The 27,009-nt window shown below is 41.5% G+C and overlaps 1 protein-coding gene and 1 long non-coding RNA gene across 3 annotated transcripts in view; one reads left to right on the top strand and one right to left on the bottom strand.

Annotated features, from left to right (window-relative positions):
- LOC138687720 (uncharacterized) overlaps positions 1-22,648 on the top strand; it is a 26,424-nt gene extending 3,776 nt beyond the window's left edge. The window contains exons 2-3 of one of the 2 annotated variants that reach the window (XR_011326848.1): positions 3,481-3,542; positions 18,582-22,648. This is a non-coding gene — a long non-coding RNA (uncharacterized lncRNA). Of the gene's footprint in view, positions 1-3,480; positions 3,543-7,404; positions 9,533-18,581 lie in introns of those variants that run through there. The other variant, XR_011326847.1, reaches the window with a different exon arrangement.
- Positions 9,953-27,009, bottom strand: MYOZ1 (myozenin 1). Its single transcript, XM_009928500.2, has 6 exons — positions 26,796-27,009; positions 24,557-24,658; positions 22,749-22,930; positions 13,919-14,150; positions 11,365-11,524; positions 9,953-10,518 (listed from the first exon to the last, which is right to left on the bottom strand). Exons 2-6 carry the CDS (start codon positions 24,630-24,632, stop codon positions 10,287-10,289), a joined length of 882 nt encoding a protein of 293 aa, XP_009926802.1. The 5' UTR covers positions 24,633-24,658; positions 26,796-27,009; the 3' UTR covers positions 9,953-10,286.

Genomic DNA, 27,009 nt, shown 5'->3' with positions numbered 1-27,009 from the left:
TTGATCAATCCAAATTTTGGCATTGCAGGGATAGGGGGCACACAAGCCACCTTAGTAAGTCAGCTGCCGATTACATTTGTGTTCCCTGACGGTGAAAATGTTACGACGCGTCCGTATGTCATGACTACCCCAACTGAATTGTTTGGCCTCATAGGCTGTGATTTATTGAGCCAAATGAAGGCAATGTTAGTGACCCATCCTTTTTAGGAGCAGTCACTGAGGGGCAGCCAATCCTGAAAATTAGCTGGAAAAGAGATGAGCCTGTTTGGATTGATCAGTAGCCGCTAAATTCTGAAAAGCTGCTAAAAATACAAGAGTTAATTGAGGACCAACTGAGAGCGGGACATGTTGTTCCTTCTACTAGTCCATGGAATACACCAATATTTACCATTCCCAAGAAAACTGGGAAATGGAGACTGTTACATGATCTCAGAGCTGTGAATGCAGTGATGCACAGTATGGGAGCCCTGCAGCCAGGTTTGCCGTCTCCAGTTATGCTTCCAGAAGAATGGGATTTCTTAATTATAGATCTAAAGGATTGTTTTTTCACCATTCCCTTGCACCCAGATGACGCTGAACGGTTTGCCTTTTCGGTACCGTCGATTAACAAGGCAGAGCCCTATAAGAGATACCACTGGGTTGTGTTACCGCAATGAATGCACAATTCCCCCACGATGTGTCAGGTATATGTGGCCTGGGCATTAGAGCCTGTAAGAAAGCAGTTTCCTCAGTTACATTTTGATAGCGGGAAGGAACTTGCCACAGGATGAATTTTTAACTCATTTGCAGGACATCTTAAGCCATCACAGAGTAATAATTGCTCCTGAAAAGGTGCAAAAGGCAGCACCTTGGAAGTATTTGAGGTGGCACATAGATGCTGGCAATGTTAGAAATTTTAATGGTACATGATGTCCAGAAGCTTGTGGAAGATATCCAGTGGGTGCGGAATCTTTGCGGTATCACTAATGACGATATGGAGCCTCTGGTAGAACTCTTGGGTACGAGCGCACGTGCAGATGAGAAACGGGAGATGACAGAGCTGACCAATTGGTTGCAGCGGCATGGGAGCCTCCTCCAGGGAATTGTTTTCAACAAGTGTGGGGAATTCACCATGGTACGGGTATTCCACATCTTCCCACAGGACAGGCTATTGTCGAACGGGCCAACAAACCTTAAAGAGCATGCTGCAAAAACAAAAGGGGGGAACCCAGGGCTTACTCCCAGAGGAACGATCGGCCAAAGCCTTATTTGTGCTAAATTATCTTAGATTGACAGGTGATCACAAAGACCCACCAATGGTAGTGCATCATGCTCTTTTACAGGCAGAAAGGACACAACAAAGTACAGGAATCAGGGTAATGTATAAGGACCCAGAGTCCGGGAAATGGTGCAGACCAGCAGAAGTAAAACTTACTGGGAGAGGGTATATGTGTCTGCTTACAGATCGAGGCCTTCGCTGGATCCCGGCTAAGTGGGTCAAACCATGGCTTCGCAGTGATGCTGGACCCGGAATCGTCCCAGCAGCAACTGGCACGGCACCGGCGGGTGCTGGAGCCACTGATCCAACAGATTCTGACTAATAGAGTATTACACTTTAGAGGACTAGCGGACATTGAGTCCTTCAGGGAGGTTTTTAGAACAGCGTGCCTTATTGTATATAGAACTTGCTTTAGGTAAAAAGTGTGCTAAGCATAATTTGGTTAAACATAGTGTGATTATGGGAAGACAGTGTGGGGTAAACGTAAAAGTTAGTTAAAGCCAAAATTAGGGGTAAGGTCTATTTCCATTAATAACCTGGGAACGAGGTTGATTGTGTTTCCACAGATACAGGCCCACGACGGACTCCTGTTGAATTTGCACGACCATCATCTGGAGCATCATAGATGGTGTGGCAATATGAATACCATCTCAGTCGAAAACTAATGTATAGGTCACCTTGGCTAACATAATAGGTCAAGATTCTCTGTGCATTGCTACTGCATCATAAAGCCCATGAACCAATAGACAAGATGACTATGACTTGTGCAGCACGCCTGGCCAGCGAGCGCATGCATCATAGATTGCAACCGAGGCGGACTTTTTGGCACCCGCTGGCCACGTGTGCTGAAACCCGTTCCTCTGCAAATGTATAGATACCGGGATTTTCCGAAGAGCATCGGGCTGGTGTACGGTGAGGCCATCGTTGCCTCTGTGGGGATGCCCACGGGATGCTGGCACCTACCGATTGCTGGGCTGAGTTCGCAGAGCAAGATGGCACAAGAATGTATGGATGGTTCATCTTTCTCATGGTCCTCATGGTCTGGGTCATTAGGGGTAACGGGTTGGCTCAAAGAATTGCGGGCATTATTGTAGTTATTGTGATTTTAGCTATTGTAATAATTCTACCTTGTTCAGCTTGTTAAGGAAAAATGGCACCCCAAGTTATTAGGCAAGCTTGGATTGCTCAAAAACAAAAAGGGGGAATTGTTGAGGATTTCTTGGCTGGGCAAAGGCATGTGAGCAATCCAGCCGTTATGTGGGAACGAAGCATAAGTTTACAAAACGCTGGAGCAGACAAGGACGCTGTGTCCTTGTACGCTGGGAAAAAGGAAGATAAGAAGAGCCTGACAAACAACACCTGGATGCTGAAGAATGAGATAAGTGACTGCTGGACACCTCGTGAAGAAGCTTGCTCAGCCAATAGAGAATAAGATAGTGTCGCGTGAAACGGGGTATTGTACCAATTAGAGTATTGTGTAGGGCGCGTGCACAAGTGCATAAGGTATATAACTGTATCAAACGTGGTAGTAAATGGACTTCACTTGATCACATTGGTCTGTGTGTGATGTCCCTCCGCAACACGAAGAGAAACAGGTGTGCTTGCAGAGTGTGTATAATCTTTAACAGTTGCACAGTATGGGCTGTGATGGCTGTGGGATGTGACTGGAGCCAAAGGTAACAGTCCTCCAACGTAATGCCTAGCACTAGTTTACTTGTAATTCGTGCAAGAGTTGGGTTTCCTCACAGATTAGACCCATAACATCATATGTTCAACATCATCTAAGTACTTCAGGCATGAATTAGACCATCTCAGGATATGGGAAAATTTGAATAAAATCTTTTACAAATTTGTATTTTGATTTTCTGAATACTAGACAATGTGTAAAATTAATATTAAGCTCATTCCCTGAATTGCATCAGCTGCACATAGCAGTATGTGATTTTCCTGTCACCAGTGCAGAGTGCTGGCAATAATACTAACTGGTGGTTTTGGTGATAACCAAGATACACATTTAAAGCCCACCGAAATAAATGGGTCCTTTCCTATGGGTTCAGGATCATGCATGTAGAGAGTCTGAAGATGACTGGCGGGAGAGCCATTTCCATGAGCAGTTGGTATCTCAGTGCTAGCACCCTGGATAAACAATGAAATTAATTACTCAAACTGAAACATGAAGACACAAGGGCTAATACACTTTCTTTTCTGCCCTTGTATTTCAGTGTTCCCGACATCTGAGAGAGATGTCCTTTGTAACAATCCTGAGAGGAGTGCCACCAGCTCTGTAAGTTGTGGAGGAAGTTCTTTTTATTCTGTTGTTGAGCCCCATTTTTACATATGAGAAGTGAGTTGATGCATAATGTTCTATAGCTAAAAGATGCATTTCTGTATGCCAGAATTACCAGCTTCTGATAATTCAGGTGTACCATCAGTGGTACACCAGATGCACAGAGGATGCCTGGAGGACTGGGACTACCTTTTGTTCTGCTCAGAGCAAACACTTAAAGCATACTGTTTGTATATATGGGTGTCTGCAATACTGTTAGTGTGGCTGCTGTTAATATGGCATTTCTAACACCACTAAAATAATAGCATAAAAAGTTTGTGCATTTGAAAGAATGCTTGTTTACTTGTTGTGACTTCACATCCCATTTCAGTCTTTTGCTTTGGGAATCAAGCCAATCGTACTGGGAGAGAGAGCAAATGAGGAAGGCCTCAAGCCTCTCTTAGGGACCAAAGATAATTAAGAGAAACATTTAGAGATAGTAGATATAATGAAGCCCTGAATCCATGCTAGCTTCAGGCCCATTGAAGTATGTCTGGTTTTGTAATAGAATATGGAAGTAATTACTCATCTGAGCCAGGCACTGTGGAGTTTGACTAAAGCACTCTTCACTGTAATTGAATTTGTACAGCATCTGTGAGCAGGGGAGGTCCTGTGCGATAAGGCCCATAGGTTGTCCTTAGGCTGGCCGGCAGAAAGTTTCTCATTTGTTTGTTCCTCCTTCCAGGGGCCACTTTGTTTTCCCTGCAGTGAATGATGTATAATGAGATTGTTGCTTAAGGCAGGACCTTCCCCCAGTAAGAAGGGGAAGTCTGCAGCGTCCTTATTTACCCTTTTGTGTAGAGGGATGTTTTGGAGCACAAATAAAGCACTGCGTAGTGAGTAGCCTTTTTCATTGCTGTTAGTGCCCTCCTTGTAGTTTTTCTTCTCGCCAGCTACAAATGCAGGGAGCTGGAGTAAAACAGCAGTGCTGCTCTTGGCTCATGTCTGAGCCAGGGAAGAGTTGAGACCTTTGTCAGCTTTTCGTAGTATGGTTGTGCCTTCCCTGTCCAAATTTCCCAAAAATAAGTGTTCCCAGTAAGCCTTGTTAGAAGAACAAAGAAGAATAACTATTTTGGTTTGGCACTAGAAGGGGAACTTAAAACCATAAATTAATCTCACCTTATTTATGCATTCATTTGTTCACTGTGGATTTTTGAAAGGCAAATGTTCATTATAACTCTGGCTAGAGCTATGCCTATAACTTCTTCCTATTTTTTAAAGGGTAAGTGGTCCCTGTCTGCAGATTTCTTTGTGTCAGTTCTCCCTGAAAGTACATCAAATGGAATTTTCTTTAAATGAAAGACAGACTTTAACATTAAAACTCTTTGCACAAAACATTTTGTGGTTTTTTATCATTAATCAAAAGGTCAAAACAAAACAAAAAAAAGAGCCTGCAGGTTTTCTTCAAAAAAGTTGGAAAATGTGCATTAAAAGTTTTTATATAAATAATGTTTCTAAAAAGTATAATTGAAAATTAAAGGGTTTATATTTGAGAATTTGTTTATTAAGCTGACTGGATTTTAGGTTTCATTTAAGAGCATTGCTTCAGAGGGGTTTATGTAGTTCTCTTCCCTTTACTACATGTGTTAATTAACACAATAGATATTTGAGCAAGTACTTGCACTCATTAAAGCGTTGTGTAAGCTGTACTGCAAGCAGAAGATGATCATCAGAGAGAAGATGACACTTAACTGTGTGTTAAATACATAGAGAGCAAGAGGTACAGCATAAAGGCACTGCTAATTAATTACATAAGCTGAAGAGACTTTTACTAGTAGATATATGATGCCATGAATATGATTAATAGTCTCTCAAATCCCACATACTCGGCAGTTCACAAAAGTTGTAGGGTTCCACAAAATGCGTGCAATCTTGCTTCTGCATGTGTCTGCAAATTCTGCTTGATTATCTGTGGTGCTGGTCAGGCACATCTCCAAGACAGAATAGGCAACTTGTCTAAACTAGTTTGTAACCTGCAGTTTGAGGATTTGGGCATAGATGAGATTGCATATAAATGTATTAACGTGCTGTGAGCCAGCAGGCTGGCTTGCAAACTTTTCTAATACTCATTCAAGAGAAATTAGCATATGTGCTGCAGATGGGCAGCAGTGGACTCCATAAGTTGCCAGAAAAGTGCTAACAGCAGCTTGTTGTGCCAAGAAACAGTGCTTTGGAAGTGGGGCATTTGCCAGATGATCACACCTGTGGCAGTCTTCTGTGGAAGAGAACATATACTTGCAGGCAAGCTAGGCAGGAAAAAACCTCAGTGCAGTGAATGTTCAAGCCTTACACCACAAGTCAGCGCTTCCCATGGAGGGATGGCCACATGCAGGCCTGGTTGCTCCATAACAGAACGATCGTGTTCAGGCTCTTGGCTGTCTGATGCCTGCCATCTTGTATATTAGAAGGGAATACATTTTATGTATTCATGGTATGATTTTTAAAACAAGTCAAACAAGACAAAGCCCATATTCTCCTAACAGCCTGAAACTGTTCCAGATTTTATTTCAGAGAGTCACTAAGCCTAATGACAAAGCCATCTCCTCTAAATGCTCTGTCAATAACAACATCAAATGTAATTCCCAGATGTTAGTTGTATGAATTATATCTTCATCAGTAATGGCAAGCTGCTCACATGAGAGAGACAATTATGAGATGCAAACCCTTTGATTATGGAATACATTGCAGTCAACTGGAAGAGTTTTTGCACAACACATACCAACTGTGCTACTACCTGCCAAATATTTATGCCATCAGCCATCTTCAGGCAAGATTTTAAAACATATGAATCCATATTTATGGATAGTATTGCTGAGATTTTGTTAAACACCTTTCTTTTACATTAAAATGTGGGCACTATTTTTTTATGCATTTTCAGTGTGGCTTGGATTCTTTATCATACAAGTTACCTTACATGAGAGAAACATTTCAGAGCTTGGAAACTGTAAAATAATATTCCTAAAAATAATCCTGTAAATAACTAAAAATACAAGAACTTTTTGTTCTGAATGAAAGATCTGAATGTCACAAAATTCTATCCAATCTGTTTTTCATGGGCCAGCCCCTCTTTATCAAATGGATTTTTGGCTGCTGTTCAATGGAGTATAAGCTTAATATCCAGTACATTCTCTATGAGGGAACTGTAGCCTGCCTTTACAAGAGGATGGGCTCAATAGTTTGTTAGTTCTTTTTTGTCTCTAACTACGATGATCCTGCTTAAAAGCAGATGACTGAGTTTCCATTCTGTAGCTCTAGTATGTGGGGGAAATCCACTGTAATTAAATCTTATAAAATCCTCTTATTCCCAGTATAAATAATTCTCTGACATAGGTGATTCCCCTGAGTCTACATCATAGCCCAAGGAAAACAAAGAGCAGGAACAGTTACTTACTTCCTCTTAAATATTCGATCATTTTGGACAAAATCTTGCCCTGATTACAGTAGCTGCAACCTCACTGAAATTAATTATTTTTGAGACAAATTCGGATTACTGATTTTTCTCACTTTTAACGTTACTTTGAATAATGACTAAACTAGCATGTGTCTTAAGCTATGTAAACAGGAGTTGTCTGAATTGTTCTACAACATGTAATGTTGTATTTCTTATTTTGTACTAGAAACAAAAGCACATAAATCCTGCTTGATGGGATTTGAGATTGAAAGTGTACTGGCAAAAGAAGAGCTATATGCCTCATTAAGCAAATTACCAAAACTGAAGGATCCTCTTAGCTTACAAGTATGAATTATAGCAATATTATTAATAATTTGCAGTGATACAATACTAATTCCAAGCACATTGCAACTTTTTATCCCCACTTAGGGTTTGGGCTAATGGAGTGCACAGATGAAAACTCTTGTCCAACAGTACATTATGAACCAGAGAGAAGCTTTGGGTATATACCCAGTCCTTTGACCTACCTGCTGGATGATGCTGCCTTCCTTGTACACATGAACTTTGAAACTACACCACCAGAGAGCACTGTGCTATTTCTGCACAGTATTTCTTATATTTCCCTGCATATTTAAGGACCTATTTTATTTAGTCCTTTTTTTCTATGCTCCAGTAGAACTCAAATGATTGTTGTGATTATATTGGAATTCCCAGTCATTTTGGTATCATTGCCCTGTATGCACCAACAGCCCTTAGGTGCCCTGTCCAGCCTCACTTGGGACCTTTACCCCACTTACGGCCCAGAAACCCCATTTAAGCTCAGGCCTGGGCCTGGGCCCCTTGTGTCAGCTATGTTGTAGGGGTGCTGGCCTGCATTCTTGTCTCCTGGGTGGACCCGAGACCTGTGCTGGAGCTAGCCTGTCTCCTAGATGGACTGTGGACCCACAGTGTAGCTTGTGTCCAGCCCTGCCTCCTTTTGCTCCTGACCAGACTCCTTGGATAGACCCTGTGCCCGATTCATGCCCTCTCCATGTCTGGGATGACTGACAGACCCTGTCACCAGCACTCAGCTCTGCCTGCCATACTCTGATGTGGTGGGCTTGTGTGCTGGTTGGTGAGGGCACTGCCTCTGCTGGGCTTGCCTGGGGCTCACCCCTCCTCAGAGCAGCCAGCCCTCTTTGACATGTCTAACTGGCCCATGATCTGTAACACCTGCTACTGAAAATAGACCATGACATCCAGGTACCAAACTGCCTTGTTTCTGCTGCTCCTGACATATTTACCATGAAAGCATCATGTATTTCACTTTAAAAAATCATGTAATCCTGTATTACAAAAGTCTAAAATCCAGGTCAGAAAAGGGGAGGCAATAAATGGCATATCTTGTGGGAAAATATTTTCCTTAGTGTACCTAGTTTTCCCTGAAATTTCGTCTGTCCTTCTGAACTTCTGACATTCTCTTTGTAGCCTGGATTCTTGTAATATAGTTAGAATACTTTTTGAACTGGAAAAGAAATCCCTCCCACTTAATTACAATGCATTTGAAAAAGCTAGATTGATTAAAAATGTTGGAAAACCCATAGCAACCTTATCTCCAGACAGAGATCTATTACAGAATAAACTAATAGTTAAGTAGATGTGAGAATTTCCCATTTAATTGTCTTTCACCAGTGAAATTTGCATGTATTTATGTAGGCATTAAAAAAGGAAATCAATGTGGGAAATGTCTTTTCAACTAATTCCTGGATCCGTTTTATCCAAATAAACAAGTTTTTCTGAGGATTTGTTTTCGACTCAAACTTCAAATACTTCACAGGAACATGTCAAAAAAGACAACCTTTTTCATTTTTGTTGGATTTTTTTCCAAAGATCAAAGTACCACCTTAATGTTTTTAAGTTTATTCACAGAACTGAGTTCCATGGATACTTCTTAATCATTTAATAGGACATATAATAAATGTTTAGCCATTTCAGCGGAAAGGTGAGGAAGCTACTCATTCATTACTTCTGCAGCTTGTTATTATTAGCACAATTTTTAACAGATCTTGGGCAGTAGCCTTTTAAAGGAGTGTAATAAAGCCCATTTCATAACTATCCAAACAGAATAAACCCCAAATATATGGTTGCAGGGATTTCTAGACCAGGAGGAAAAAATCCTGAGTTAAAAGTACTTCAGTGGAAGCTGTCGCAGTAAGCTAGCTGTTTAGCCCTGTTTATAAGAGGAAATGTTGATTTAAAGATGGCACCAGGACAGAGAATTCTAAACCAGTCTCCATACAGGCTGAGCTAGGGTATGGTAGTGAAACAGCAGTCTTGTACGTTATGTGTCAGAGTGCAAATGTTCATGAAACAGAAGGTATTTCGTGTAGAAAAATAAAGTTCCTTATTGGTTTTCCACAGTGTCTGTCCTTCTGCCTGTATGTGTGGCATTGCTAAAACTGTTAGAAGAAATGGAATAGACTTTGATGCTGTGTATTTGAATAAGTAATGCACTGTGGTGGGTGTCAAATTATCTCTGTTGCAATTAAAGCTTTTTCTTTCTTGCTTTGTAACTATGGGCAAGTCATCTCACTTGGGTGTGCCTCTGTTCCTTCCCAACCTATTGCCGCCTTGGTCTCTGTGTGAAAAAAAAACCAACTTCTTAAGCTATCACCGCTTTTATACTCTGGAGAATTGGGGAATCTTAGGTGACAGTGAAATACTTTCATCTGTCTGTTACACTGATAGGCTGACTTGCTGTTTTAGCTCTGATCCTGTTATGATTACCTGTATCATTTCCTCTCAAAGTCATCATTCTTCACCATCAGTTTTGCAGTATTTATCCAAGCCTCCTTGATGTATACCTATCTTATGACCATCCCCATCAGTCCCCAATCTTTCTTCCCATGCTAACAGTCTAGCTGTGAGATTGAAACTTTTGTTATTGCTAATCCCCAAATTGATTCAGCAGCATTTTTTAAAGAGAAAACATGAAGGCTTTTTTTTCTCTTGGTGTTTTATTACTTGTTAATACATGACAAACAGATTTATTGTGGAGCAGACAGGCAGCATTTAGCATTGCTAAACAGAAAAACACTTCCTAGTTTTGCCCTTTTACGCCCTGGTGAATAAAAAGCTCCTTTCCCTGAAACTGTTTCTGATATGGATTAACACCACCATGAAGATAAGTTTAGAACCTTCTAGGAACTTGTCTGGGCTAAGGGCAAAAGAAAGGAAGGGCTTACAGAACTAGAGTTGCATTTTTCAGGCCCTTACTATCAACTTGCAAATAGAAGGGGCTGAGAAAAAAAGGCGGCCTTGGTGGTGGGGATTTACAGCTCTTCTGTTTCACCACTCCTTGGCACATTGACCTCAGTATGGTACTCAGAGGAGTCTCCCGAAGGCATCCAAGGTATTGGGGTTCTGTTGAAGGAGGGTCTGTTGCTGAAATTTTGATTATATATCATGAGAGATTCTGAAAGCAAAGGGCAAATATCAAACTGAGGCACTTTGAAGGTCATCCGTTTGGCTGCTTTCTCATAACCCCCGTAAGGCATGGCAGTCCTGGCACAAGGGAGTACATGGAGTTAGCAAACCGAGCATAGGTAAACAACAGGATTTAGAAAATAAATAATCAAAGTTATCAAGACTGTAAATTTTACCACTGTTGCAGCTCACTGGCCAACAAATCCTTCCCAAGAACATATATGTGTCCATTGCCTATGTACTAAAAAAGATTTAAAAACAACCCCCCCCCCCCTCCTGCTCCTGCGCACTTCCTTCACTCCTGTTGCATCAATCTCTATCAAACCATACACCTTTCACACCTGTTGGTACCCTGTACATGTAGGAGGCAGACACTGCGTTACTGCAGAAATGAGTGGGATTTGGGTTTGTCCTGGGTAGTGATGTCCTGAGGCTATGGAATTGGGTGGCAAAATTATATACAGAGGTTAACAGGAAATTGTTGCTGCCCTAGAAATATTTATAAAACTTTCAGTTCTTCTCAGAAGCAGCAGGAGATCTTGATTCTTATCTGAAGTACTGTTAGGTATATGGCTTCTGATCGCAAGTATTTTTCCTTAACTCTTGAACTTTAAATGGCTGCAGTAATAAACAGTGGCAAGCTAAATCTCCCTGGTCAAATGGGGTGAGAAAGAAAGGGAAATAGGATTAAAGTCCTTTTATCCATCTGCATAGGTTTTCTGTCCATAAGCTGAATTAAAATCTCTAGCTCTTAATGTATTTTCTCTTTGTAGGCCTCCAAACATTTCATCCACAGGAGACTGTGCTAAGAAAATGACATGCATCTAAAACTTATTTACATTGCACAAGACAGGATGGCTATGGCCAGGGTTATTGTATTTTCTCATGCTAAATAACTTGAATTGAATATTGAAGAAGACTTACCGGTTAAAAGACTTGTAATGGGGGAAATCAGCTTTGGAACTATATGACAGTAAGTCAATGGTGAACTGACTTTTGTCCTCGGGGCTGATACCCATTGCTCGTTCCCAGGGGGAGATGTAAGTTTTAAATACAGTGATTTTTTTGCCTCCTGACTTGCCATCTGTAAACAGAGGAAGGTAAAACACTCTCGTTAGATGACACTTATTCTAAATACATTGCCTTTCTGTATTCTGCTATTGAAGTTGAGACACCAGCTGTGTTTCCAGATTCAACAGATTCCTAGATCAAGTCTGAGATTATATAGTTAGATTTATCTTACATAAGACCGTCATATGTGACTTCCATCCTCATCCACAAAAGTAGGTGTACCACAGTCTAAGAGCCACTCATCCAGGAATTTGTATTAGAGCATAGATTTCAAAGCTAGTTTTTTCATTCTTCTCTCTGGTTGCTCAAATAGAAACCTCTTACTCCAAGAACAAATGTCCTTACCCCATCATCTCTTTCACTACCTCAGGGGAAGCTTTATACAAGGCAAAATGCTATCTAATTTCATAATTTATTTCTCTCTTCTCTGTCTGATCATAGCAGACATAACCCCTCCATATAAACCTCACTGTCATCATCAGATGCAACAAATAAATCCCAGACTGTAAACTCCAAAACTAGGCTCAAACTTCAAAGTTAGCTCTAACTGACCGAAAACCTTTAACCATCGTATCTCAAGGTCTTGGCAACCCACAACCATCTTTACTAACATCTTCCTCAGTAGTCTATTCTTGAATGTTCTGTAATGACCATCTCCCTTGTCTCAGTATTTTTGTAAGTTGGCATTTTCTTAGTGTTTCAATGAACAGACATTCATATTTCCCCCCTCCTGAACCAGGATGTTAGAGCCAAGTCTGGGTCAAACACCTCAGGATGGCTAAAAGCAGTTTGAAAATATGACAGGGTGTCTCTCTGGAAGTTAAAATCCTGCCAATGACAGAGCTGCGCTTTGCTGTTAAGTCAGATACTTGATTGCCAGAAATTTTAGGTTAGCTTCTGCCTGCACCATTAAGCAAACGAGCTTAGACAAGGGTTTTCATTCAGCGTGTCTCTTCCTTTATTTTTTTCTTTTTCTTTTTTTTTCTTTTCTTTTTTCTTCCAGTTGTGTATAATACCACCTTGCTAATAAGACCGTTGGTTGTGTATTGATATGTAGCACACTTCTAAGATTCTCATCCTTCATAAGCCTTAAAACTCCTGAGCAATGACTTCTGCTTCACTTCATTAAGGCAGATGGGAATAATAGGTTAATGGAGTTAGACATACTGGTGCTTCCATGGTGCCAGTTTGTGTAGAAAATGTAAGTCCATGTGAAGTAAATGAACCCTATTACTCTCATCTGAAACTTTCTTCTTTATCACACCTTCTTTCTTTGTCTTGCTTATTTTCTTCAAACCTTGCCAAACCCTGGGCTTCCCTGGTTTCAGAGAATTGCAGACGTGTACAAGAACCTCATTTTCATAAAGAAGATAAAAACCATTACGCCCCTCTTTCTGTGTGAAGGACTTACTTAAACTAAGTAATTTAGAAGTAAATTGATTGTTAGGGTTGAAAAATAAAAGTAGTTGGGATCCAGCTCTGCAGTAAAAGCTATAGGATGATATTAATCCTTATTCTCCCTGCACACAGAAATAGGATAACAATGGAGAAAAATCTCCTGTAAGAAGACAGAGAGTCTACACAGATTTCTTTTTCACAGGGATGCCCAGAAATGTAAAAGATGATTTTGATATAAAATGCACATTCTTCCAGAATGTAAATGAAAAACCTTGGATTTTACAAGTCACTCATTTGGTTACTTATGACAGTGGTTCCTGGTTCCCAAGCAAATTTGCTTTTTGTTGTAAAATCCCATAGGGACTGTTAAAATAACAATTTCACCTGCTGATTCACATACAAGGAATTTGGTTCTAGAGGTTTCTGGCCAGACTAAACAAAGGATAAAATTAAGCAAAGACTAAATTCAATGAAAAATACTTTTACTTGTACAGATACTGCTTCAGTAGACCGGTGGTGATTACCAGATAAGTTTTAGAAATATTGCTGTTCCTTTCTGAAGATTATCCAAAAAGTGCTGTTTGTTTAGATGGAAGCTTTGATTTGAAATTAGGGCTGATATACTCAAGACTGATGTGTCAGGTTAGACTACTGAGCTAGAGTTAATACTGTCTCCAGTAGTGGTCAGCGTGAAACCTTTGAATGGAAAGGGTATGCCATACTGGCATACTGCTGTATCAACCTTAGGAGCCCAGTAGTTAAGTTCCCTATCATTTCTTTGGTCCAGCCAGTGAAGGTATTTCTGCTTCATTGCTATGATGTAGCAACACAGAAGCATGCAAACAAAACTATCAAGCTAAAGGCAGTTCAACTTTTCTGGACATTGCAATGGAACTTAGTTTGGAAGAATTCAGGTTTTCGTCAAATTAATTTACTTGTCCCTAAGAGTAAGGTTGGCATGAGCTCTGACAGCTTTAGCTATTTCTTATTCTTGCAGAGAGATACTTGCCTTTCCCAGTACCATCGCCTCCTCCACCACTTCCAGCCGATTCTCCTGGACGGTCCCCTTCACTGTCCCCAGGGCCTCCTTTGCTTCCAGGCCTAGGAGGAACAGCAGGATACTGCTGCTTACTGGAGCCATGCTGACCCGCTGTCACTCCTCCTACCATCCGCCCATGGGCATAGCCATGAGCATCTTCCCCGTAATGCCCTCCTGGTGGGATGAACTTCTGAAAGTGATCCTAGGGCAGGAGAAAAAAGAGTAGGAATCCCTGTTACTGGACACGGTCCATTCACATTTGCAGGGTTGGGTCCTAGAATGTGAGCTTCTGGGTCTCCATGATCTGACCAGTGCTGTGTCTGAGTTACAAAATCAGTGGCAGAACTTCATGTAAGTTATTCTCTGTATTCACTATAGGAGTGGTTGTAGAACAGCAGCAAGGGCAATGGTAGCACACCTTTTAATGGATGCCTCCTAGTCATTTTGTATGATCAGGGTGAGAAGAGAGGGATCTGTGTATTGTCCGCAACAGTGATCAGTATGAAATACAGGAGGAAGGGAAAGGAAATGCAGCTTTTGCCAGAGTAGGTAAAGGTCCAGATGGAGATACATTGGCTAACCTGTGGGAAAGCAAGCTGGACAAGAAATAGGAAATGTTTTCATGTCGAGGTTAGGGTAGCCCAGCCAAGTCAGCTCCATTACAGTGTGGGAGCTAAGTGTTAAAGGGCACCAGAACAAAAGGGTAACTGTGACAACATAAAAGCCTGGAAGATGACTGCCCATATGTCTATTTTCTATATATATATAAAGGTCTGTATGGGGAGGGGTATTTACATGTTGAGAAAGACTGAAGAGAGAGCAGCCTGGGAAAACATGAAAGACTTCCTGGAAACCAAAAGAGGAAAATGACAAAAAGGAAGAGTTTTGTTTGTTGCAATAAGTGCGTTAATGAACCAAATCTAACCAGCAACAAGGCAAGAAAGCAAGCTGTATCCATCAATAAAATCAAGTTGGTCGTATTTTCCAGGCCATCCACTCTCCCCAGTCCAGGTTAGAAGGCACAATCCCTGCAGTACATAGTGAAAGAGCAAACTGTCTGTGCAGGATTTATAGACTCTGTGGTGCTAGCACAAGGTCCTGTCTTCGCACACAGCAATTTTAATAAGTACTTGTGTGGAACAGAAACTGATATAATATGTTTGCAAAAATGTTTTATGTATTGGTCATCAGTGAGATCAAAGCTTGAATCCTAACAGATATAAAAAGGTATCTCTTGTGTATTACAAGTAACATGGGTTATATATCACGTATGGTCTTTCCTGTTGGACTAGGGGATTGGCTATAGCTGCACAAAGATATAACAAATACAGCTAAAGTGAATGAATCTGTGGTTCCTCATGCTGCAATTCTGTTTGCATAAATTCATCTCAGGCTGTCAATGGGAGACAAGAGTGCCAGCCTCAGGGCTGGGTCTCAAAGGGTTAAGGCTTTCTCAGGGCTCTTACACCTAGTACAGTTCAGCAACAAGAAGCTTTCCAGGCTGTAAACAGGCTTCCAAGGCCAGCTGTTCGGTCAGCTAAAAATAGATGAGAAGTGAAAACCCCACAAGGCTCAAGGCAGAATTATCTGACCCTCCGCTCCCTGTGTCTCCAGCAACAGTGTCCAGGGTTTCACAGCAGGTCACCAGGCTGCAACCCAGGCAGGCAGCCAGCTGCAGGCTGAAGTGGCAGAGCTGGTGCCCCCAGGGCCTTTAGGGACTGTCTGTCCTTCTCCTAGCTGTAGGGAATTCCCTTTTTAGGAACAGAGGAGATGATGTTCCCCTGAATGTCATGAAGCACTGAGAAGGGAGAGGATTGTGAGCATTAAGCTGTACATAGGAGCTAGCAGGGCAATCTGTTCAATTATGCATGGGAGCTATGTAGCTGTAAAAAGGCAAACTGAAAAAAGGGTATTTTGAGGGCTAGGGGTCAGACTGAGGTTATTCTCAAAATGTTAATATATCTGCAAGGTTAGTGCTTCTACTGATTTGCTCAGTAATTTCAAAGCAGGATTTGCATTTGTTTTCCTTCAAGTTTCACCCATGCTGTGTTCTCTTCCTGAGAATTAAATGCTTATTTATCTTTTCCTCTGGTTACTTACATGCACTCTACATCAAAACATCAGCATAACATTAGTAAAACAGGCTGGTTTGTTTTTTTGCATAGCAGTATTTCATGTGACCAGGAAGGGTCATCATTGTCATCTGCTGTCATTTTAAGTTGCAGTATTATCACCAAGAAGGAGTGAAGTTTCTCTGAAACAAAAGGTCTGCCTCAGCAAGGCCACACCTAAGTCTTATTTAGCTGCAAATAAAATTAGTTTGATTGGTCTCAGGCTAGTTCATGATTCTTCATGGACCCACTGGGAAAACATCCTATGTTCAGCAGACATCTCCATTCAGGTGGGAAAGACCCATTCTCCATGCAATACCCCAGTCTACTCACCTGCTAGAATAAAAATGTAATTTTCTTTAGTTTTGGCCACCACAAGAGATTGTCTTAGCTCAAATTAATAGGAGGCAAAGGCAAATTCATCTTTTTGAAATCTTGAACCTCGGTAGATTCAAATGAGCTCATTCCAAGAGAGTGGAGTTCAGGAACAGCAGTTTCAAGCAGGAGTCTCGCATAGTCAAAGCTGGGTAGGTGCGGCTTTGTCTCCAGTACTTACAGCATGCCTCTGGTCAGGATGTTTGGAGTGAAATACGGCTTACACTTGAGGGGAACGCATGTCTTGGGCCATTGCTAAAGCATGTGGAGCTTTTACATATATGCATATTTGCATCACAAAACCGACCTCTCAGTTAGGGTTGATTGACCCTGTTGGTGGAAGCCCCAGAAGTCCAGCAGTGTCAACCAAGAAGGCTGATAACCTTCTCCTGTTGGCTCTGGGTGCAGATCACACAGTTCCTCTGTGGTAGGGTCAGCCCTGTTGGTGCGTTGCTAGAGGTAGTGGATGTTATCAGTCCCTGGGTGTCCCTAAATCCACTCTAACAAGAGAACAATTGTGGCAAGTTCATGTGATGTGTAGTCCCCTGGGTTGGCTAAACAAATTGGGCTCATGTCTTTGAAGTCCTTAGGGCTAGCAAGAGCCTGACCCCGCAGGCTGAGTGCCTAGATGGACAAATTCTGAATTCTCTAGGGCTACTGCATGTCTTAGGAAAAATAGATAATGAAAGATGATCCAACTAATGGAGCTGAGATCTCTTAAGTATCTCAACGCCCTGATGTCACTGCAGGCAGTCCCCGGGAGGAGACACTGTGTGCTCCCCGTCAGCTCCTTGCTGTGCCTTGAAGAGAATGATTGAGGCCACCAAATGTGTTTCTATTTCCACCTCACTGATAAAGAGCTTCCCAAAGGTTTGATGCCTATGTGGTTACTAACACTTCTGAAGTTACTGTGACTGTGTCCTCTCAGTGGCAGCCACTCAAATGCTCCATAACTGTGGGATGGGAGATTTAAAATTCAGACACTTGGAGAGTCTCATAGAATGCCTTCTGTTTTTATCAAAGTGTGTGCCTCGGTCCTTAATTTGGAATTGCACTGCCTTAAACCTATGATTCACTTTAAAAAAAAAGGATGAAAATAAAAAGTAACCTCAGCTGTTGAAGGATCTTAAGCTAATTTTTTTTTAAACATGCTCCTCAAAGAGGCACCATTCAGCCGTGACAGCTCCTGCTTTCTATTTTCAGGTCTACTTCTGACTTGCTGTTCAATCTTAGGCAAATTATTTTTTGCCTCTATGCCTGAATTTACCCATCTAAATAATAGGAATTTTTATCTAATACTACCCTAAATTATTTATATCTTATTTGTATATTTTATGTCATACTTGCCACATTTTCTTTGTGGATGAAAGAAACTGAGTTTCAGAATTTCAGTCCAAAGTTTTGTCACGGTGCTCTAACAAACTGCTATGGAAAATAAAAGGCTCTTCCTCTCTGTCATTCTGCTGTTTCCACACCACTCAATTCTTGAGTAAGAAGGCATCAGACTTCATGTTCACTCTTACACAGCTTTGGGTATAGTTGGGACCTCTAGGTCTTCTAGACCAATCCAACTCCAGCACAGCTAAGCTAATTTTGTTGGAAAAGTTACATCTCAGCTGGCTTGCTCCACTTAGGTCATAACCTGAGGCTCTCTCGTATCTCAGCTCGTGGTTATCCTGTAATGTTTGTTCAAGAGGTTTAATATTCCCTGCAGAACAGACTTCCTAGAAAGACTGCTTTTCCTAACATTTTCCCCTAAACGCTACCTCCAGTGATCTTGATTGGCATTCTTCTAAGTACACTAATGGGCAAACAGCCATCAGTGCACGCTTGTGCATTAAAACAAGTAGCTGCATGATAATATCTCTGTTCCTCTGTCGTTATGCTTTCCTTCACACACTGTATCATGTCTGGCTATTTAACATGTAAGATCTCTGAGGTAGGTTGTTTGTGTACTTCCATCTGCTGTGAAGCACCACTTTTGGTGTTGTAACATAACCAATTCCATTTTCTTCCTGCAACCTCTGCTTACTCCTCTGAGTTCTTGTTCAGCAGCAAAAGGAATATAGGATAACTCCTGCCATTATCCAGAAGAACAGTAATCCAGTTCTTTAACCCTTTTTCACTTCTTCTGTTTTGTTTCACAGTTGATATCTTAGCTTATCTGAAGAAATCTCTTGACCTGAAGACCAGCAGAAATTACTTGGCAACACACATTCAGCTTGTTTTCATACAAACACTGCCAAGATGTGGAAATGGCATTTATTTTAACTTGTGGGTGAGTCTGAGAAAGTATCAACATGGGGGTTTTTTTGTTTGTGGGTCTTTGGTTTTTTTATGTACTACTGCTGATAATTGTCTACTCAGATATTGGTCATTCCACCTTCACAATCGTTTTAATTTAAGATCCGGTATGTAAAGCAGAAAGGGTGGGGGGAGGCAAATCAAATCTTTCTCTAAACTGTCTCCTGCATGTAACCCAAATCAGGCCACTGGTTTTGACTAGCAGAAAGACTATTTTTAAGGATCCTCACTGGAAGAAAAGCAGTGTAACAGCAACACCCAAAAAGCATAACTATGGTTTTGTTTTCAGTTTACTCTTGATGATAGCAAGAAGGTCTTACACAGAGGTTCCCAAAGTGGCTGGGGGACCTTGAGAGAAGTTAGGGCAATAATGACTGGAGCTGTAAGGCTAAGAAGCATAGTTTCACATGATCTTGATGTGTTTGAGGCCAAACAAATTTAGCATTATGAAGTGGAGAAAAGGTCTCTGAACTGCTGATCTATTAACTGCTAAACAGTGAAGTGGGATTTAGGAGACCCCGAGATAAGACTGAGACCCTCTCTTTGACTCTGGGTGATTCATTAATCTACTCTATGGTTCAGTTTCACTGTTAAAAAATAAATGTAGTAATTTCCTTCATGCTATAGTTGGTCAGATGCTACAGTAATAGAGCACATAGCAAGATAGATAGGATTTCATCATGGTCTTTAGTCAGTAGTGAATAGCATCTTGCAGCTCCACAGTGAGGTTGATAATATCCTCTAAGACATGGAGAGAACCACAGTTCTTGCGACAGGGTGGCACAGCCTGGTGAGGAGAAGAAATCCTTCTTCTGATCTACTAGACAGGGCTCAGCAGAGCCCAGCTTCTCCAGCACAGCACCAAACAAGGAGGATGTCACATGAACCCTCCCTGTTTGGCAGGGTATCCGTGTGCTAAAAGTGTCAAACTCAGCCCTCCCTAAAAACATCCCCTTGCACTGCATATTTGCAAGAGAAGAGGGTCACAGTTTTGAAAACAGCTATGCAGTAGGTAGTGCATTTCATTTTGCTCATGTTGGGAATGGTCGGTCCTTTTGACTGTGGGTTTAGCTACCGTTTGCCTTTAACTGGATGGGTGGAGCCGCATCAGTCATAGAGTGGCAGGTTTTCACTTTTGCATGGAGCTATCTGGCATTCATGCACACACCGTATATATGTTTTCTCCTCCAAAGGTAAGGAAAGTGATCTGATTGTCCAGTGTGGTTGTTTGGCTGCAGAAGGAGGAGGAGAGAAGCAGGAGGGTGATCGATGACATGTGACTGCTGAGATCTTCTCCCTTGTGTGGAAGGTTTATGGCTACAGCACAGGCTATTCTGGGACCCCTTATATGGTTTAGATTTATTTTTAATAACCTTTCTCTTTGTGTGTTTTTATATTACATTACCTTGCTGTTAAACTTTTGGGGGAAAGAAGCCATCTGCACTCCATCCCAGAACTTTCTTGACCTGCTTTGCTAAGCGTGTCCTGAGAATATTCTGATAGTTAAGAAATCTGTGATATAAAAGCAGAAAACACGACCAGCTTTAAATCCCTTCACTGTCCCACAGCCTTAAAGGCACAAGGACTTCTTTGGGATGGGGAGAAAAGGACATGGAAATTAACTGGGAGGGGGAAATAACTGGAAGTAGCAGTAGGAATTCTTTACTCTGCCATTATCTTCCTCCACAGTTCCCTTTTGTTTAAGCCTTCTTTTCTGCATCTGCCTTTGAGCAGAGCCAGGAGCAACAAAGGAAGGGAACAGAAAGCTAATAAAATATTGCAATCAAAAGGGCTTTTTGATGAAAGTTATTTGATGCTAAGGTCAGGCACTGTCCTTATGGTTTGGAAGATAACAGTGAGGCCACAGATCTGTTGCCTTTACCCGCCCAAGAGCAACCAGCTGTCTGAGAGGATGGCTCAGTTGCTGTGATCACTCAGCTTTTCTTCTCACTGCTCTGACTGCCAGCAAAGGTGCTAACTCATACTGGCTGTGGTCATGAGAATAGTTATCTCCAGAGGCAGTGGATGCAGCCTGGCAGAGTCCTTGCACAGAGCGCACAGGGCAGCCAGCAAATGGTAACAATTATGTTTGTGATCCTGCTAAGCTGGCCCCAGGCGAAGGCTCTAGGGCTGACCTAAGTCTTCCTGCACTGACCAGTGGAGATTTGTTATCTGTACCATGAATGTGGAGAAAAGATAGCTTTGAAAGTGAATCATGGAGGATTTTAAAGCAGAGTATCAGCTGCTGTTTGGAGACTGTTCCGTTGTTCTCATACAGCAAAGCCATAAAGAAAATCCTAGGCTTCTTAGGGTCTTGTCTAACCCCCAAGTACATTTCTCCACAGCACAGTATCTTACAGTGTTGTTCAAAGAGCTTGGCAGCAGGGGTATTCTTACAGAATAGAGGGAGAGATGCACTACAGAAAGGGTATGGTGTGAAAGTTGGGCACGGGTGAATAAACAAAGTAGGAAAAACAGCTAACAAAAAAGAATTGATTGTCATCAGCCTTTGTAAAGTCAGTCCTGGAGGGACTCTCTGCATGTACAGTTTTGAGTCAGTTTGTCAAAGCTCATTCGCTTTGTATTTCTCTGATTGGACACCCTTAAGTGACCCTCAAATTTTATAAGTTTGGACTTCAGCTTTTTTATTCCCTCACCTTATTATTTTCTCACTCCTCCTCACTGCAGCAGATTTTGACATATGAACTTGGCCCTCATATGTTTTAGGAGCTCTGAGATTGCTGAGTATTTATAAAAACAGCTTGCATTTCTCTAAGATTTTCATCTGAAGAGTCCAAAGTTCAACACACCATTCATTCTCACATCCTTTCTAGGAGATAGCTCACTGAAGAGATGAACTACCTAAAGCACAAAGAGATGAAGAAACTGCCCAATGTCTAACACCAGATATGCTTGCTATATCTCCAGTCTGTCATCCCTGATCTGTAATCTGACCTACTGTTGTAATTTTTAATGACCTTTTTTTTTCCCCCAGGCATCTTTCCACATCCTGCTTCCCAAATTGTCATTTTTAGAAGTGAACTACAAAGATTTACTTCTTGCTGCTTTTAAAAACATCAGAGGGCTAAAAAATAGCATGTTGTTTGGCAGAACATTTTCTTCAGCTTGACTTTTATTATTTTGCTTGAGTTTCCTTGGACTGGAAAATAGATGCCATAAAGGGATAAAATGACACCAAATAAATTTTAAATAACATCAGAAGACAAGATTCTACATCAAAATGCATATGAACCTGAAAAATTTTCTATTCGTTTTACTGAATTGCTGACAATTGTGTGAAAGGAGAGTTTAATTTGTAAAAGTTTAAGTATCTTCAGAAGACTTTACACCAGCAACTAATGTAGAGAGAAGTTCAAAGATTAAATAACAGTACTAACTCATGGGAAAGGGAAGAAGAAGAAGAATGGCTGAATTTATATACCATATCTGATAGAAAAATACTTTAGAAGAAAACAAACATAGCTTCTCGCAAATGAATTGAAGATACTGCAGTGTCAGGTTAGAGGTTTCTGTCTGAATTCTCATTTGTGGAACATCTTGCAGAAATGAGCAGAGGACTTTGCCCAGCAGGAAGCATAAAAGGGTATCCTAGGCTAAAAATAGAACTGCACCTACTGGAGCTGAAGTCAGACCTGGATGGATCATTTCCATCCTGCAGAGAAGAAACGGAATGGATACAAAACCAGTTAGTCCCACCTTGTGCAGCTCTGAACACGTGCCAAACATGCAGTCCTCCCTCGTCACTCAGTACTGAATTTTCTCACGCTTCTGCATGTGTGAAACCAAGTATTTGCCAAAGGAAAGTAGTGCTGATGCCGAAAAGAAATAAAACTTGTGGCTTTATATTACTTTGTCTTTTTCCTGCACTACTTTGCTAGTAGATCCCTACGCCCCCGGCCCATGCACATACAGAGGAGAGCTTGGGCACACTCCATTCCTGTTACCCCTGGGTGTATGGAGCAGCTTTTTAGTTTTCATCTCCGACCTACCACAGAACTGTCGGTGAAGGCATCAGGGTTATTCTCATAAATGAACTTCTCCACCCTCAGCTGACGTAATTTGAACATCTTGGATCCTTTGTTAGTGAGGAGAGAAAGCTCTTCTAGCATCACATCTCTGGGGATGCTGATCTTCTTTCCCAAGTTCAGCTTGGACACCTCTTGTGGCATGACTACAAAACATAAGAAATGGGACGCTTTAGGAAGTGCTCTGGTCCAAGTCGCTTGGCCATTGCTTCCCAGCATCAGTAGTGTCTTCAAAGCAGCCAAATTATCTTCTAAATTAAGTTGTTAGGAAATAACCTATGCACCAAATTTTTACATTGATGACACTTTGGATATAGATGGGTGAAATTTACTATGGATTGCAATTGAGACAAATCTACACAGAGAAGAGTTGCGTAAAGGTGGAGCTAGATGCACATGTCCCACATCTGAAGCACCTCAGGCAGCGCAGCAGGATTCCTTAGTACTGCCTCAAAATGCACCACTGCCTTGTCTGGTTACACTTGCCTCCCCTCCTCTGGAATTAGATGAGTGGCATTCAGCTCTTCGGATTGTGCCAACATATAATAAATAAAGACAACTCTGGCATGCTTTGGTTTAAACATTATCCTGAAACCATGGCAAGATTCAAGGTTATTATATCTTTTTGTTTGTTTGTTTTAAGGAGAATTTTTAAAGGAAAAAGTAGCTGAAGTTCTCTTCAAGTGTTAATGTGCTTGTTACTCGATAAGTCCTTTTCCATTTAATTTGGTACCACCAATTCTCCATCAAAGCAAGGAATTCAAACATTTTCAGTGTAAAAATCTTGCAGGAATGCAGTTAAAGCTTTTCATTCAGAAACAAGCAACTTTTCCTAAGCAAGGTTAAAACCACTTATCCACCTCTACATCTCATTTCCAACAGAGAGTGAACCTCCATCCTTAAACTGGTATAAAACTGGTATAAGCCCATTTGTTTTATTAGACAATCTCTGAAGAAATTATTATTTTTTTAGCAAGCCAATTTTATATAGCACTCTTTCATAGCACAGGACGAAAAGTCCTTTAACTGCAAATTGGATTTTTACTTATTTGTTAACTTGAATAAAGGATTAGGGACAAACAGAAAAATATATACCTGTACCCTAGCAAAGAAGTTTCTACAGCCCTTTTTGGGGGCTGAAGAAAGGGACAGCACTGAATTATTACTTTTTAAAACCTCTAAAAATCTTCCCCATGCTGTCAAAAGTAAAGAGAAGATAGGGATATCACAGTTAATTAAAAGTCACCCTACCCAATACACAGGTATTCTGTGGAAAGGAAAGTGTCCCAAGTTATATTCTTCCTGCTGTATTACCCCCTCTAAGAGACTTTGACTTTTTCAACTAATGAGTGCTGGAATCAAAGGAATTCTCTCACGTAGAGGAAAAACAAATTAGAGACAAAGGTTATAAGAGAGAGAAAAAACATAGATTATAACTAGGCACTGCAATATTGATACCCATAACAGATCATGTTCTTTTTCCATTCACACTGGTGTGCATCCAAATTAATGCTGCAGGAGGATATGGGTTTACAAAATGCAATTTAGTTCAATGTTTGGCCTGAGTGTGTGTGCAATGCTTTTGAACCGTAAACTAGAAAATGTGATGTGGTTGAAGGCTGAGTTTCAGTAATATTTGTGGGTCTGTCTCCTGGTATGTTCACTGCATGTCTCGCTCTGGGAGTTCAGTCAGACAGGGTGTGAAATTTTAAAAGCTGAAATTCAGGTTGAAATCCAAACAATTCTCACGTGTGCAGGTTTGCATATCTTACCTTCGTGTGTCAGCTTCCCAATGAGTTTAGTGGACTTTTTCCTTTTAACAGGAGCAGGAGTCCCTGCAAGGGGCATTCCCACAAAGTGTTCTCTGCTTTGCTCTAAACACACAAGGAAATGGAGAATGAAACACTAGAAAGGTATTTCTTGCCTGTCTTTTAGTTGCCTTCTACAGTTACGACATACACAGCCTTCATGTCACACACAGGTTCTTTTCTACCCCTTCCACATGAAGGAGCTAGTGAATGCTATCATCCCATACAGAATATCATCATCAGACCATTTTGGTGTTCTCTGGAGACTTAGCATTATGACACAAAATATGGCAGCAGATCACAGCAGAAGCATTGTCAAGGTGCCATATAGCATTGTCATCCAAAATAGGCATTTTATTTGCAGTATGGCAGTCTCCCATCACCCACGTGTGCCACAGTGGTACTCTGTTATCATCTTGTGCTGCAGTAACAAAATGACAGTTTGAAAATTTGCTCTATCATACCATATTATAATACCATGCAATTATCATTAGATGGTAATAGTATTTTTTAATAAAGATTTTGTATCTGTCCATGAGTTATTTGGGAGCTTTCTGAATAATGTGCAATTTTGGTTTGGATATTTAGTCCTATTAGAATTAGAATAGGTATTCAGAAAACCACTAGACTGCATGTTCTGTTAAAAAAAAGAAACAAACCAAACTCCTAAGTAATTCTGTCTTTTATGACTGCTACTGTTTTGTTACAGAAGGGCTGGAGGAACAAGGCACAGGCAAACTTGTTAAAGGAAAAGTTTTTCACCCAATTTGAAGTCACTTGCACCTCTATATTATGTATTGATCTTATCGCATATTATTTTGGAGGGTGGAGGAGGGGAAGAGGGAGATTTCTTCTGGTACAGTGTTCCCCATCTCTGTCCCCAGATAGGATGAGAGATCTGTACTGCAAAGTCAGGGAAAATTAGGAGAAATCTCAGCAATTCCACTTCAGGCAGCTTCTCAGAGTCCTTGGGGTTTATCACACATAATGCAAGTAGGGCACATGTCTTGCCTTCACTTCAATACTGTCCGTACCCAAACAACAGCATACAGGGGGACAGATCCTTGCCTAATACAACACAACACAAAAAAAAATGAGCAAAGGCCCGTTGGCTTCAGCAATAGCAGTAACTAACCTTTTCTGTCTTTGTGATTCTTTGCACTTTAGTTGCTAAAAATTTCAGAACTGAAGACATTGAACTATGAGTTATATTTTAAAACTAGCAAGCAAACAGCTGGCTCTAGGAGTTTGTACGCTGCCCTTGTTGTGATCAAGACATTTTTATCTACTGTGTGTTTTGCAGTTTCATTCTATCATTGCTCCTTTTGCAACATGATTTTCATGTGATGAGGTGATGATAACTGCTAAAAGAAGCCCAGCCACAGCAAACCAGCTACAATCACATTGGCAGATACTCTCTCAGATTAGTTTTTCTTTCAGATTCCCAAGCTTTCCTTTTTTACTGAGATGCTGCCTACGTAGTTCACATCATAGAAGAGCCCATCCTGGTGTATTCCCAAAGCACGCGTGAGCAGGTGCAGCCATAAAGCACACGCTGCACATTCTCCTCGAGCAGCCAGACATCTGCTTGGCTATATAAAAGAAGCAGGCCCTGCTTGACAGGAAAGGGGCAATGCTGCCAGTGGGCGGAGGGGTGGGAGGTTATGGCCCATCTGATGGGTCATAAGACTGGCAAAACAGAGGGAAATCATCTGTATACCCCAAACATGGACTCCCTGGGGCAAGACAGAAAGGGCTGGCCCTGGTGGGGAGGACCTGTGCTCCTCTAGCACACCCATTCCCAAGGAGCAGTGAGGGCAAGTCTGCCCCATTCTGCTGTCCTCCTTTACTAATCCCGCAGGACTGAGGAGTGGAAAACCTGCTGCATGCAATTGGTCTAGCGTAAGGAAAGGGGCAGCAGTCTTTCACTATGGACAGGGTCAAGAGCTACACTGGGACTACTGCTCTTTCATCATGGTGAGGCTGCTGGAGCCTTAGCCCCCATCCTCCCAACTATCCCATACATAAAGCCAGAGCCACAATTATCCTGTTCTCCCCTGCGCTGTATCCCTTGGTTCAATTCCTCTGGCTTTTTCTGCATCGGTCTTTGCAGAAGTCATTTCCTTGTTTTTGCTGCAAACCAAACCAGTCTTTACCCTCTCCAGCACCTGCTCTAAACCATTTTGCTGCCCAGTCAACTCACCTCAGGTTTGCAGTGCCAGGCTCAGACCAGTTCACTCGCCTGCCCCACAGCTCAGCAGTGGGCTGCTTCCTTCCAGCCCGTCTCTGGGTGCTGCTGGGCAGGCTTGTCCAGTAGCCCTGCTCACCCAGGATGCCTGGGCGCAGGCAAGCTGTGCCCAGCACAAACTGCTGATGCAAAGTGCTGTGAATTTGACTCCTGAAGGCTGCTCACACAG

Source organism: Haliaeetus albicilla, chromosome 11 (assembly GCF_947461875.1).
Source record: "Haliaeetus albicilla chromosome 11, bHalAlb1.1, whole genome shotgun sequence".
Classification (NCBI taxonomy): domain Eukaryota; kingdom Metazoa; phylum Chordata; class Aves; order Accipitriformes; family Accipitridae; genus Haliaeetus; species Haliaeetus albicilla.
This window is presented reverse-complemented; position numbering and strand designations above follow the sequence as displayed.